The sequence below is a fragment of the Pseudoliparis swirei genome, chromosome 7 (genome assembly GCF_029220125.1).
Source record: "Pseudoliparis swirei isolate HS2019 ecotype Mariana Trench chromosome 7, NWPU_hadal_v1, whole genome shotgun sequence".
NCBI classification, from domain to species: Eukaryota; Metazoa; Chordata; class Actinopteri; order Perciformes; family Liparidae; genus Pseudoliparis; species Pseudoliparis swirei.
Genome location: NC_079394.1, coordinates 23486506 through 23498387, shown reverse-complemented (window position 1 = coordinate 23498387; position 11882 = coordinate 23486506). Strand labels below are relative to the sequence as shown.

At 42.7% G+C, this 11882-nt stretch overlaps 1 protein-coding gene across 3 annotated transcripts; it reads left to right on the top strand.

Moving 5' to 3' along the window:
* The first annotated feature begins 3646 nt into the window (after positions 1–3646).
* Positions 3647–11657, top strand: areg (amphiregulin). Of its 3 annotated transcripts, none has more exons than XM_056420128.1 (6): positions 3647–3765; positions 4372–4548; positions 5664–5892; positions 6011–6181; positions 7397–7507; positions 11333–11657. In XM_056420128.1, the coding sequence occupies exons 1-5, from the start codon at positions 3726–3728 to the stop codon at positions 7488–7490; spliced, it is 711 nt and encodes a 236-aa protein (XP_056276103.1). In that variant the 5' UTR covers positions 3647–3725; the 3' UTR covers positions 7491–7507; positions 11333–11657. The 3 variants fall into 3 exon arrangements, with proteins under 3 accessions (XP_056276103.1, XP_056276101.1, XP_056276100.1); XM_056420126.1 differs by having other exon boundaries at positions 5649–5892; XM_056420125.1 differs by having other exon boundaries at positions 5637–5892.
* The last annotated feature ends 225 nt before the right edge of the window (positions 11658–11882 follow it).

Sequence of the window (11882 nt, the reverse complement as noted above, 5' to 3'; positions counted from 1 at the left end):
TGTATAGCCCATTAAAACAAATTACAAATTATCCTCAGAGGGCTTTATAATCTGTACACACACAACACCCCTGTCCCAGGACCTCACATCGGATCAGGAAAAACTCCCAAAAAATAGAAAAAAAACTTTCACAGAGAGAAAAGGGAAGAAATCTTTAGGAGAGAAACGGAGGAGGATCCCTCTCCAGGATGGATAGAAGCATAGGACCCTATGAGACGTGAAGTCACAAGGACTTCGGGGGGGAAGCAGTTATTAATGTGCAATGGAGAGATGAAAATTCATCCATAAGTGGAGAGAGGTGCTCAGTGTATCCTAAAACGTCCCCCAGCAGCCTATCAGCCTATAGCAGCATATCAAGGGGCTGGACCAGGTGAACCTGATTCAGCCCTAACTATAAGCTCTGTCAAAGAGGAAAGTCTTCAGTCTACTCTTAAATGAGGTGACTGTGTCTGCCAAAAAGAGGAGCTTGAAAACTGAAGGCTCTAGCTCCCAAACTACTTTTCTGTGTCTCATGACTTTGGTGATCCTTTGTAGCTACCACATGGTCAAAGTTTCCAATAATCCAGTAAAATATCTCAACATCGAAAAAAAAGGTGTCCAGACATTCATGGTTCCCAGTAGAGGAATCCTAATAATGCCCAAACTTGTGATAAGATGTCAAGATGGAGGGGGAAATGATGACGCTATGGTGGATCCAATTACATTGCAAGTATCAGTATTTAAAGATGTATTTTCATTCTTCTACTTTCACTTGAGAGAGGTGCCAAACCAAACCGTGGCAGGTCATTTCAATTTTAAAAAACTTAATCGAGAACCGCATTAACAAATTCTTAACTTGTTAATTAGTGCTCAAGATTTATAAAATAATAATTATAATTCTTCAAACAAAAAAGATGTAGTTAAAAAAATAATAATCTAATTTGTGAAATCCAATTAATTTGAAATTATTTTACTACATTTAAAAAATGATAAGTAATTTGAGGGCGAGTCACACTACACTTAAATAGCGCAAAGCAGTAATTCTGTAGAGGCCGTCATGGTCAGACCTCCTGAATGTCCGGTGTCGAGTTAATCTGTAACGGCGTTTCACTCTCTGCACCCTCATTAGTGCTTCGACCGGAGCCAATGAGCCATTTTTAACTCTTTATATGTTCTGTATGCTAACGAACAGCATCGGTCACATAAACATTAACTCACTTAATCTTAAGACTTATTCAAAAACACATAAGCATGCACTGACACACACAAAGACCCACGGACACACCCACTCAGCGGCTTACCTTCGATTCTATGTATAGCATCTGCGGATGAACATATCCGAAATTCAGGAAATGCGCTAATCTCCGCACCGTGCTCGTTCTGTGTAACTGTTCTTACCTAATTATTGCATAAGTAATAGTAGGTTACTCATGCAGTGAGTAACGCGGTTAATGGAAGCCCCGTTAAGCCGCGCATCCTTTTGCGTCATTTAGGAAAACAAAAAGTTCCACGTGCACCATTTGTTCTCGTAGATCGAGGCTGGTTCATGTTATATTTTCACTATTATTTTGTAAGCCACGTTAGCTACACGCTTCTAGGGGTAGTACTGTAATGCGGGTCTGTGGGTCAAATTACAGACATTCGTGATCCCCAGAGGAAGGATCCGAAATGATGCCCGGACTTTTAAACCAACACCATCTTGTTCAAATTTAATTTTTTAAATCGTCGGTCTGTTGGTCCACTACTTCGGACGACTGAAATATCTCAACAGCTAATGCCATGAATTAGACAGTCGTGATCCCCAGAGGATGAATTCTAAGGATTTTATTGATCGATTATAGCTACTAGAAGGTCAAAGTTTCCACTCATCTGGGGAAATATCTCAGCATCTATGACATAAAAAAACACATGTTTAGCTAAATTAATGAGGATTAATCCTAATGAGTCCTGTCTGCCCAAACTGTACTGAAAGGGACCATGTGGAGCATTTATGGGGATCTACTGACAGAAATGGATTAAATACGTATCAGTATTTTTTCTTTAGTGTATAATCTCCTGAAAATAAAAATCATTGTTTTTGTTAACTTAAGACGAAGCGGGGTCCTCTCTGCGCAGCTGGCCGCCGTGTTTCTACAACAGCCAACAATAGGCAAAACCAAACATTAGATCAGCAATTAACACAAAAGAAAAGTGGGAACACAACAGAAGCTTCTACAGAATAGAATACAGCTGTCACCTGAAAGACATTTATACTATCAGGTGGTACAAAGGCAAACAACCTTGAAAGGCCAATCCAAGAAAGGCCTGAGATCAAACTTAAGGGGCAACACGGTGGTCTCATGCTGACAGATACTGAGCTTGTAGAAGTTTCGTGGATATGCAGAAAAATAAGAGACTCTACTTGTGTGCCAGAAAGCTTTTCCCCCCTCACGGCCATTAGCTGTGGAGCAGTGTGTTTATACTAAGCGGCTGTCATGAGGCGCTTCTCTTCAGGCTCGTGTCAGACTTTCCACACGTTCATATCAGGCATCCCCAATGCCATTACACATAATCCAAACAATCCAATTCCACAGCCGCTATAAACAAAAAAACATGTCCGGGAGCTTCTGGTCGTCGTCGAGGCCCCTGAGGAATGAGACACAGAGGTTGACGGCATTCCTCGCAGGTTTCTGTTGGAATTCCAGCCGAGCACGAAGGATGGGCAGCCGCCGTGTGCAGACATAACAACATAGCCCAACCCACCCATCGGTGCAGCATCCCCATCCAAGACTCTGGGTCTCCTCACGGTTACGGTGCACTGAAATAGCCCCGTGATCATCGCCACGCAGCAGTCATCAGACACTGAAAGCAGAGCAGACATGGATCTCTGACATAATAGTAGAAATAGTACAATAAGTGTTGAAAAACGCATGACTTATCTGCAAGTGAAAAAGCAATAAAGGTGAGTTTGCTATGTTCATGATAACCATGTCTAGACCTATTACTCAACTCCCAAACCCTTTTATAATCTTTCATCGTCACGCCAATTTATTTCTACTGACCATCGTACAGTGCAGCCGGGAATCCTGGTTTCTGTGTGTATCCTAGTACTTTTTTTTGTTTTGAAGCTCATTTGAACATTTCATAACACATGAAAATTCCCCAAAATAAAACTAAATACAGCCATGATTTTTTTGGCATGTAAAAAGTGTTTAACGGGGAATGAGAGTGTTAGTGTGTGTGTGTGTGAGTGTGCCACTAATGGAGTGATAATAGCAATGGCTTAATTCGTGACCATAAAGGGAGAAGAACGGAAGCAATAGTTTTAAAGAAGCAGGAACTAATGTTTCTTTGTGTGTGTGTGTGTGTGTGTGTGTTTAATGTCAATGACAGAAAACATCAGAATGGACTTTCCCCCGACAGAAGCCTCGTCATATGTGAGGAAATGAGGTGCAAAATGTGTTGCCTGGGGCAGATTAATAAATTAGGCACACACACAAACAAACACAAACTCTCTACTGCTCTCTCTCTCTCTCTCACACACATACACACACACACACACACACACACACACACACCCTTCTTTCCCCTTGGAGTTGAGAGAGAGGCAGGCGTTGGTCTATAAAAGCTGCACCCAGGAGGTAAAGAGAGCAAAGTACAATCTCTAAGAGCAGGGTAGAAACACACACACACACTCTCTCCAACACACACTTTTGCACGCACAGATTAGCGCAGGACCGCCGTACACACAACACTCGTCCTGGGATATGAACCCTCTCGCCATCACCTGTCTCTTGTGCTGCTTCGGTAAGTCTGGACTTGTATTCTGTGTGCAGAGAGCGTGAATCAATGAGATGGAAAGATGCTGAATGTGAATCGGTGTGTGGAGGACAGGAGGAGGAGGAGGAGGAGGAAGACAGGGTGAAGGAAGGAAGAAATGTCTCTGCATGTGAGGACAGGAGAGTTTTTTTAAATGAGTGTCAGAAGCGCATCTGTCAGAAAGGTCGACATATTTCAAATACTTCACAGGCCCTTTGAGTCTTGTTCATCGCTGTTCTTGGCTGGTGTGATCGATGCGTTCAGGTACAGCGCAATTCTGGATTTGGACCGGTTGTACTGGTTCTAGTGGGAGTACAGCGTCTAATTTGCAAGCTCTCGATATTATGAGATGAATGGATGAGTCAGATGAGAGCGTCCCGCTCACAGTAAATGTCTTTATTTACGTCCTCCTGGATATTTAGCATTCATTTCTCCGTGCTCCCAAAAACTGAGCGTGGATGTTAGGAACCCAAATGAAATAAAACTGCCTCATGTGATGGAAACTGACCCCAATTGCTCACTCGCTGCTTTATCACTTTCATATCTCACTCGTTGCTCTCTCTCTTCATCTCTCGTGTCCCGTTGGCGTTGCAGTCGTCTCTGGTGCTGGAGGCGCTCAGGGATCCGAGGCCACGTTCTCCGGTGAACTAGCCCGAGTGACCGGGGGTCCGGCCTCTGGGGAGGTCCTCCAGACTTCGCTGGCCGACGATGACGAGCTGGAAGTAGACGAGGAGGTTTCGGGAGGAGACAACGACCATTTCAGCCTTCTCGGTACGACCATCAAAGCTTTTCATCTTTACGTGGTTTCTTTTTTTTCCTTCTGTTTTTATATTCCACTTCAAATGCTAGTTAATATGAGTTGAAGCTCATATTTCACTGTTAATAGAATAACTAAAGCTGTGACTGGAAAATCGATATTTCCTGAACAAAATGTAGAAAAAAAGAAACAAAATTGAACGATGATATTTTGTTTATGGAAGCAGCGTCTCTCTGCTTCCAGTTACCCCCCACGGGAACTTATTTCGGACAGAAATATGCACCAATTAAATAAAATTTTCAATTCAGTTTATTTTATATAGCCCAATGTCACACATTTCAAATTTGCCTCAGGAGGCTTCACAATCTATACACATATGACATCCCTGTCCCAGGACCTCACATCGGATACACACCATAGTCTATTGCGCACATTTTTTATATGGGAATTGTTCCATGAATTTACACGTTGTAATGTTTTTCAATACAAAAGATAATTTTGCTTGAGAAAATCCCAGTTTGCCATAGTTAACTACCATTTTGCTTTGTTCTTCCAGAACAAGGTAAAAGTAATGAAAGAGGGGAAATCTCTGTCCATGTGGAGAATGGCAAGCTCTGCCATTCTCTCAAAAAATCTAAAACTACTTAAATTTACAAACATATGTGTAATTTATGGCACAATTTAAACAGAATGAAAAAAAAAAGTATTTCTTTTTCAAACTAAGTTCTCATGGTGGTCAACCGGAAGGGGAGGCACTTTGCCTCTCTATGCGGTGGCCAGTAAAGTCAAGACATTCATTTTGAAAAGTACAAAAAGATATAAAAGATTATTTCCCCCCTCTGTATATGTTATATACAGTACTTAAATCAATGATGTATGCAGCAGGTGTTCTATTAATGACATCTAGTTTTCCGAATGGCTTTGTTGATCATATCACCATTTACTTGACTTCTTTCTCTTGACTAATTTTGGGTTTACATTATTTTAAATGTTGTCTCCTAATGACAACGTCCTAGGTTTTGGGGTTCAAAGAAAGTTCTCTTTTTAACAGGACTGTGAGTCTAGAAAGTCCTCTTAAGTTTAAACTAAAACTCAGCTACAGTTTCACCCTCAGCTTCTCCTGCCACAGAGTTGCATCCCAGCAAAGATGAGAAGAAGAAGAGGAAGGGCAAAGGCAAGAAGAAGAACAGGCACAGGGGCAAGAGCACGACTCCCCTCAACCCCGAGCACGTGTTCTACACCGACGGCTACACGTCGACTCTCAGCACCACAGAGGATCCCTGCACCTCCACCCACCTGGGCTACTGCATCCACGGCTACTGCAAGTACATAGAGGGCCTCCAGGAGCCAGTGTGCATGTGAGTACACCCAGTTCCCTGTGTGTGTGTGTGTGTTTATTTCCCCAAAACAGAATGATCAGAATTGTACTTGTTGCTGTGTCTGATTGGTCGGTTCTGTTCACTCTCCCCTCTGCAGATGTATGAAGGGTTACGACGGGGGGCGCTGTGGGATCCAGTCTCTGGGGACCATTCGGACCCAGCCGGACCAGATCAACAACTCTGAGTTGGTGCAGACGGTGTTAGTGATCATCGCCGTGGTCCTGTCGGTCATCAGCTGCACCGCCATCCTGCTCATGACTTGCGCTCAGTGAGTATACAGGTGGCCACACAGCCATGTTCACACACCACGGGCAGGCACACGTTTTTGTTTTTAAACTTTTTCACACATTTCACTCTTCTGTTTATCTTTTACTTGATCATTTTATTTTCCCTTTTTTGCTGCAGACATTTCATTGTTTTAGCCACTTTTCAGCTTCCAAACAATTCTCATTTTTCCTCAGATAATTTCTCCTTTTTTTGTACACATCTTGATCAAAGGACAACAAAATGATACGATTTTTAAAATAATTTAAATAATGGTGGCCACAGATAAGACATTTTAGATTGAGACAGTTTCCCCAAATTACATCCCAAATGTCCTTAAATGTAAATAAATGTGCAAACTGTCCTAACCTGCATTGTTATACCTCCTTTGTCTTTGTGTAAAGCACCATCCAGCTTGTACAAGATCTCCACGTATAACATTTAAAATACTTGCCATCAGTGTTGCCTGCAATTCTCTCCTGCATTGAAAAAAAGTGATTCACAATAGGTGTAACTTGAATAACACTGTTGCTCGGTACAAACGCCCTTTTATTCTTTTCGGATTTGTACAAATCTTTTTTCTGATTATGGAAGCTTAAAGCGAAGAATGCTCGGGGTGCAACCATCCACAACCCGCATCCACATGACACAAACCACACTTCCTGCCCAGAAACACTTATTGGCACTCGAACATCAAAAAACACATTAACACGCCCAAACACGCCCACTATGCAGGCATTGCTCACCGCCTTCTCGAGAAGGACTCACAGCCTTCATGTCTCATTCTTACTTTTTATTGTAGACTTTTCATTCCCACCCCTACATCAGGTGGATGGATTGTGTTACTCATTCAACAACCATTTATTGCGTACTGTAACCACAGTCCCTTATCAATATGTAAGCAAATTATGTCTATCGTCAGAATGTGGGACAAGAGTCCACTGTTTAGTTAGGGAGGCCGAGAGAAAGTACAACTTAGTTCTCGCAACTACCTCCAATTTAACTGCTCACTAAAAACAGCCAGAGTATCGATAATCGTGTAACAATTTAACGGTAAACCACAGAAATCCTGCCAAAAAAACCATTTTGAATATCATTTGTTCAGCCAGGTTCACAGCCATGTAACCGACTCCTAACTTCCAAATAACTTCAAAGCGATCGTCTGATAATCACACAAACAACAATTGGCTTTTATGCTCACGTTGAATGTCTTTTGTAGTTACAGGTCACATAAAAACTTTCTCGCATCCTACCTGGGAACTGGGGCAGAGCAGGAGAAGCTACAGAAACCCATCGGGGACATTGTGGTGTGAAGGCGTCAAGTTACGAGGTAGGTTTCGCAGAGGGTTGGACTTCTCGCTCTTAAAGGGGACATATTATGAAAATTCCACTTTTTTAGTGCTTCTATACGTTCATTTGGGTATCTGGCATGTCTCCCAACACAAAAACGCTGGAAAAAAACAACTCACGCGACTTGTTGTGGTTCCTCTTTGTCAGAAACGATATGCTTGAGTGCGTCAAATGGGATCACCACCAACGTCTACGTAGATTTTGAAGCACGCCCATGTAGGGAGTCTGGCTACATGGCCTTGGACTGCCCCCCACCACCGCCTCGACCCACCCAGTTTAAAGACGGTTCGGTGACCTTAGCCAATGTACAAACAAAAAAAATGTAGAAGTGACAAAGTTAACTTACCATTCAGAAACGTCCTGTTGAGCCCTAACTTCTCGAACTTGTTCGGGAGCCTCTTATTGTTCAGGGTCTGACTCTGGTTCAAAACGATATGGTTGCACGACGCTATCTTCATCTGCAGAAGCCATATTTCTACAAAGGTAATGGCTAGCGGGGCAGGCAGCAGCTAGGCGAGCGCATCTCGTGGAGGAGGGGAGAGGGGGGAGCTGGCTCATTAGCATTTAAAGGAACAGGCACTCAAAACAGGTAAATCTGTGCGGAGGTGTTTTTGACAGGGTAAAAAGGGTGCTGTTTGAAATGATTCTTGTGGTATTTTGACCAAAATATGTTACAAACATTTCATTAAGACCCCAAGGAACCATCTCAACTTGTGGAAAAATGGGCATACGATGGGTCCTTTAATGTACCTCTTTACAGCTCAGCAATTAATAGTGCAGCAATTAAATTATGACACAATGCTGCTCATAAATATCTCAATACCCCTAAACTTAAAAACTTTAATTAACAGCTCACTAAATAGTGATTTTCCAGTGTGGTTTCGAAGCTTCCCTGTCCTAAGCCAGCGCATGTCAAATGTCCTGGTTATTTTTTAGCATATTTAGCCAACCTCATCCTGTTTTTCTAAAAGTCTTGGCATTTTAGTTGTATCCTAAGCAAAGAAAACCATTACAATTAGTATAATTTCAGCTAATGACCCCTGGCCTAACATATACATATATTGAACATTTCAGTCATTCTCGTCAGGTAAAAGAAATCACCTGGTTTCTTTCTCCGTAGCCCTGTTTTTGTCCTCCTTAACTTAAACTTACGGTACTCCCGAGTTCTCCCGACTGGACTCGTTGGGTGCTGCCGGTGTAGTCCTGATATGGCCCGTGTCACACAGATAACTAAACTGCGTCATTGAAGAAGGAAAAATTCTATATGCTAACAATTTGTATTCTCAGGATTCTGGTCACATACACTAACACATTCAGTCAGAGATTTTATGTTAACGGAGTTAACACCGACTCGAATAAAGGTTAAATCCAACCTCAATCTTGCTTGTCCAAGTATAGAAGCTAATTAGATATTTTTTTAAAGAGTTACCGTTATGTACAGCTCTATGGCGCACAATGCTATTTCTCCATGTTATCTACACAGCCATCAAGAGAACGTTAGCTGTTAGCCCTGGGACATGCAGCGTTAGCCTCTCTTTTAATACGATATGGATATAAAGTGCACATCCAGAGTTTTTTTTGTATTTTTTGTTGTTGTAATTAGTCAGCTTAAAACATTAAAGCTTTGATTTCAGTAAGATTCCACCAGGTAACGTTAGCTAGCACAACATTTCAGGAGATCCATCAAGTTATCAACCATAATTGAGGAGCTATTGTTTGGAAAATGACTCCATGTAATTAATTGATAACAATATACTAATGAATCAATTACTATAGTTAAACTGTCATAATCAAAAGCAACAGTAGGCTGAATGGAGTTTAATCAATTGCTGAGGCTCCAAATGAAAACCCAAACCAATTCCCTGAGCGGATGCTGTGTTAAATGGCATTTCCTCACACACATTGTGATGCTGTAAGAAGGTCATGCAATCAGACACTCGTGGTGTAGGAGCTTGGTGACTTACTTCCTCCAAAAGTCTTGCGTGAGTCTTCAGAGGGCGGCGTCGGGCCTCTCCGCTCACGTGAACCTTAAGCCAAACAGGAAAGAGTGGGCTCAGAATGTGACAGCCTATTGTTGTTATTGAAAACCGCGGGTTGCATCATCGCAGAGAGGAATCCCCACTGGAGCCGGGATTAACCCGAGGGAATGTCACGGTGCGTCCCGCCATACCAGCGTGAAAAGAAAACCCACACACTCGAATCACACATACCTGTGCGTCAAAACAATAACAGTAATGAAACACCGACTCGACACGCGATGACCCTGATGTAACGGCTTAATGGCTTCACGTATTTGTGGTCAGATCTCACGGTGCGTCTATGTTCCCTCGGCCCCATGTTCCCTCGTCCCCATGTTCCCTCGGCCCAATGTTCCCTCGCCTCATGTTCCCTTGGCCCAATATTCCCTCGCCTCATGTTCCCTCGGCCCCATGTTCCCTCGCCCCATGTTCCCTCGGCCCCATGTTCCCTCGCCTCATGTTCCCTCGGCCCCATGTTCCCTCGGCCCAATATTCCCTCGCCTCATGTTCCCTCGGCCCAATGTTGCCTGAGAACAGTACCTCCTCCGCTGCAATGCCGTTGTTCCAACAGCCAATTATTCTGGATCCCCGAATAGTCTGAAAAATGTCCAATTAGACCAATCTCCTTTTTTGTTTCCAACAACCCTGAAAGAAAACGTCCCTTGTTGCAAAGGCCCATTGCTCAAAAGATAGCCGACAACAAGCTCACATGCACAGCACATGGCTAATTATTATGCAGAATGATGTCATCAGAGCCTCACAGTCAGGATCTTTTTCTCCTACTATGGCAAAGGCATGACCCGCCCTCCTCTGCCTCTGATTGGCTTGCCCTGATATTCTTACCCTAACCCAACCAATTTCCCGTCTCATGCCGAAACCTATGCATCCCAGCCCGACGAAGGCACTTAGTGCCTGCCAGATCAATACTGGATATTTTTATTGTGATATCTCAATACGTTACAGACATATTTTAACGCGGGCCAAAGAAGACGACAGGGGAACATGAAACAACGTCATAGGAACTGGCCCTACCTCATGCTCACGTGAAGACGCCACACGTACACACAGAAATGTGACCTTTAGTCGAACAATGTGGCCGTGCAGCATTCTCCTCACAGGCCCGTCAGTCAGCGTGCACCCTGAGAAAAGCAGGTCTGCCTCACACATAACATTAAAGATCGAAGCGGTAGCTGAAACTGCATTTTAACTTCATAGCTGTAATCATTGCTCTTGTAACATGTTGGCTCAAAAATATAACTTGTGCCCGTTGGTTACATTCTTATGTAAATACTCACCAACTTCATGACCGGGAATTTCTTCTTTATTTTTTTAATGTGGAAAAAATTGTTAAGTAACGTTAGCAACGACAACATTGCTACAACAAAGTCTGACAAGGAAGGAGTGGTCAGACAATAGGACAGGTGGTAAAAACGTTCACAGATTGTTTAATCTCATTGGGAGGTAAAACCAAAACTGCACACACCCAGAATGTTAATAATCAAATCACAGCGAGGAAATTAGGTCAAAGTGGAACCAGGGAGGTAGACGGAAAAAAATGTCAGTTGGTTTCTTTTTAGTTTTCTTTACTGCAAATGGAAACTTATTCTATTAGAATCATTTATGAGTGTGGCTTTAAAAACTGTACTGACGAACAAGAGCACAAAAGGACACAACATTATCTTTATTTTGATATCTTACTAAATAGTTTTGCCGTTTCATATTATGCTCGTTGTCATTACACTGACACGTTTAATGACTTTTGATATTTCTCTCCATCTGTCCCGCAGCTGCACGACTCGAAGGACGACGCGGACCAGAAGAGTCTGAGGACCTGAGAAAGCAGTAGAGTGAATAGACTGCTTCATTAGATGCTGTGTAAACAACAACAACAACAACAACAACAAAACAGAACTTGTTAGAATGTAATTTATTTAGTGTGTTATTTATTGCTAACGACACTGTGTGTGTGTTTGTATGTTGGACTATTGCTACGACGTCGTTGTCGTTTCTTTTAATTTATTGCACTGCTGTTGTTATAGGTCAGAGAAACACTCCTCATCTCGCTTTGGAAAAGGGATGGAATTTGATCACCAATAAAGTGTCTCAGTGTTACGTGGAAGAGTTATTTATTCATGCATTCTCTTTTGTGTTTACATTCCCATCCGTTTGACGCGTCCCATACCTCACGCACACGCTCCTCCCCTTTAGCCAAACACAGATATTCGGTGGACGAGAATAACTTTGAGGGAGAAGCTCTCTCTCTCTCGCTCTCTCTCTGACATCAGCGAGGAATTTAGAGACTCATGAGAGCAATACAAAAGCATGGGAGGCTGGAAA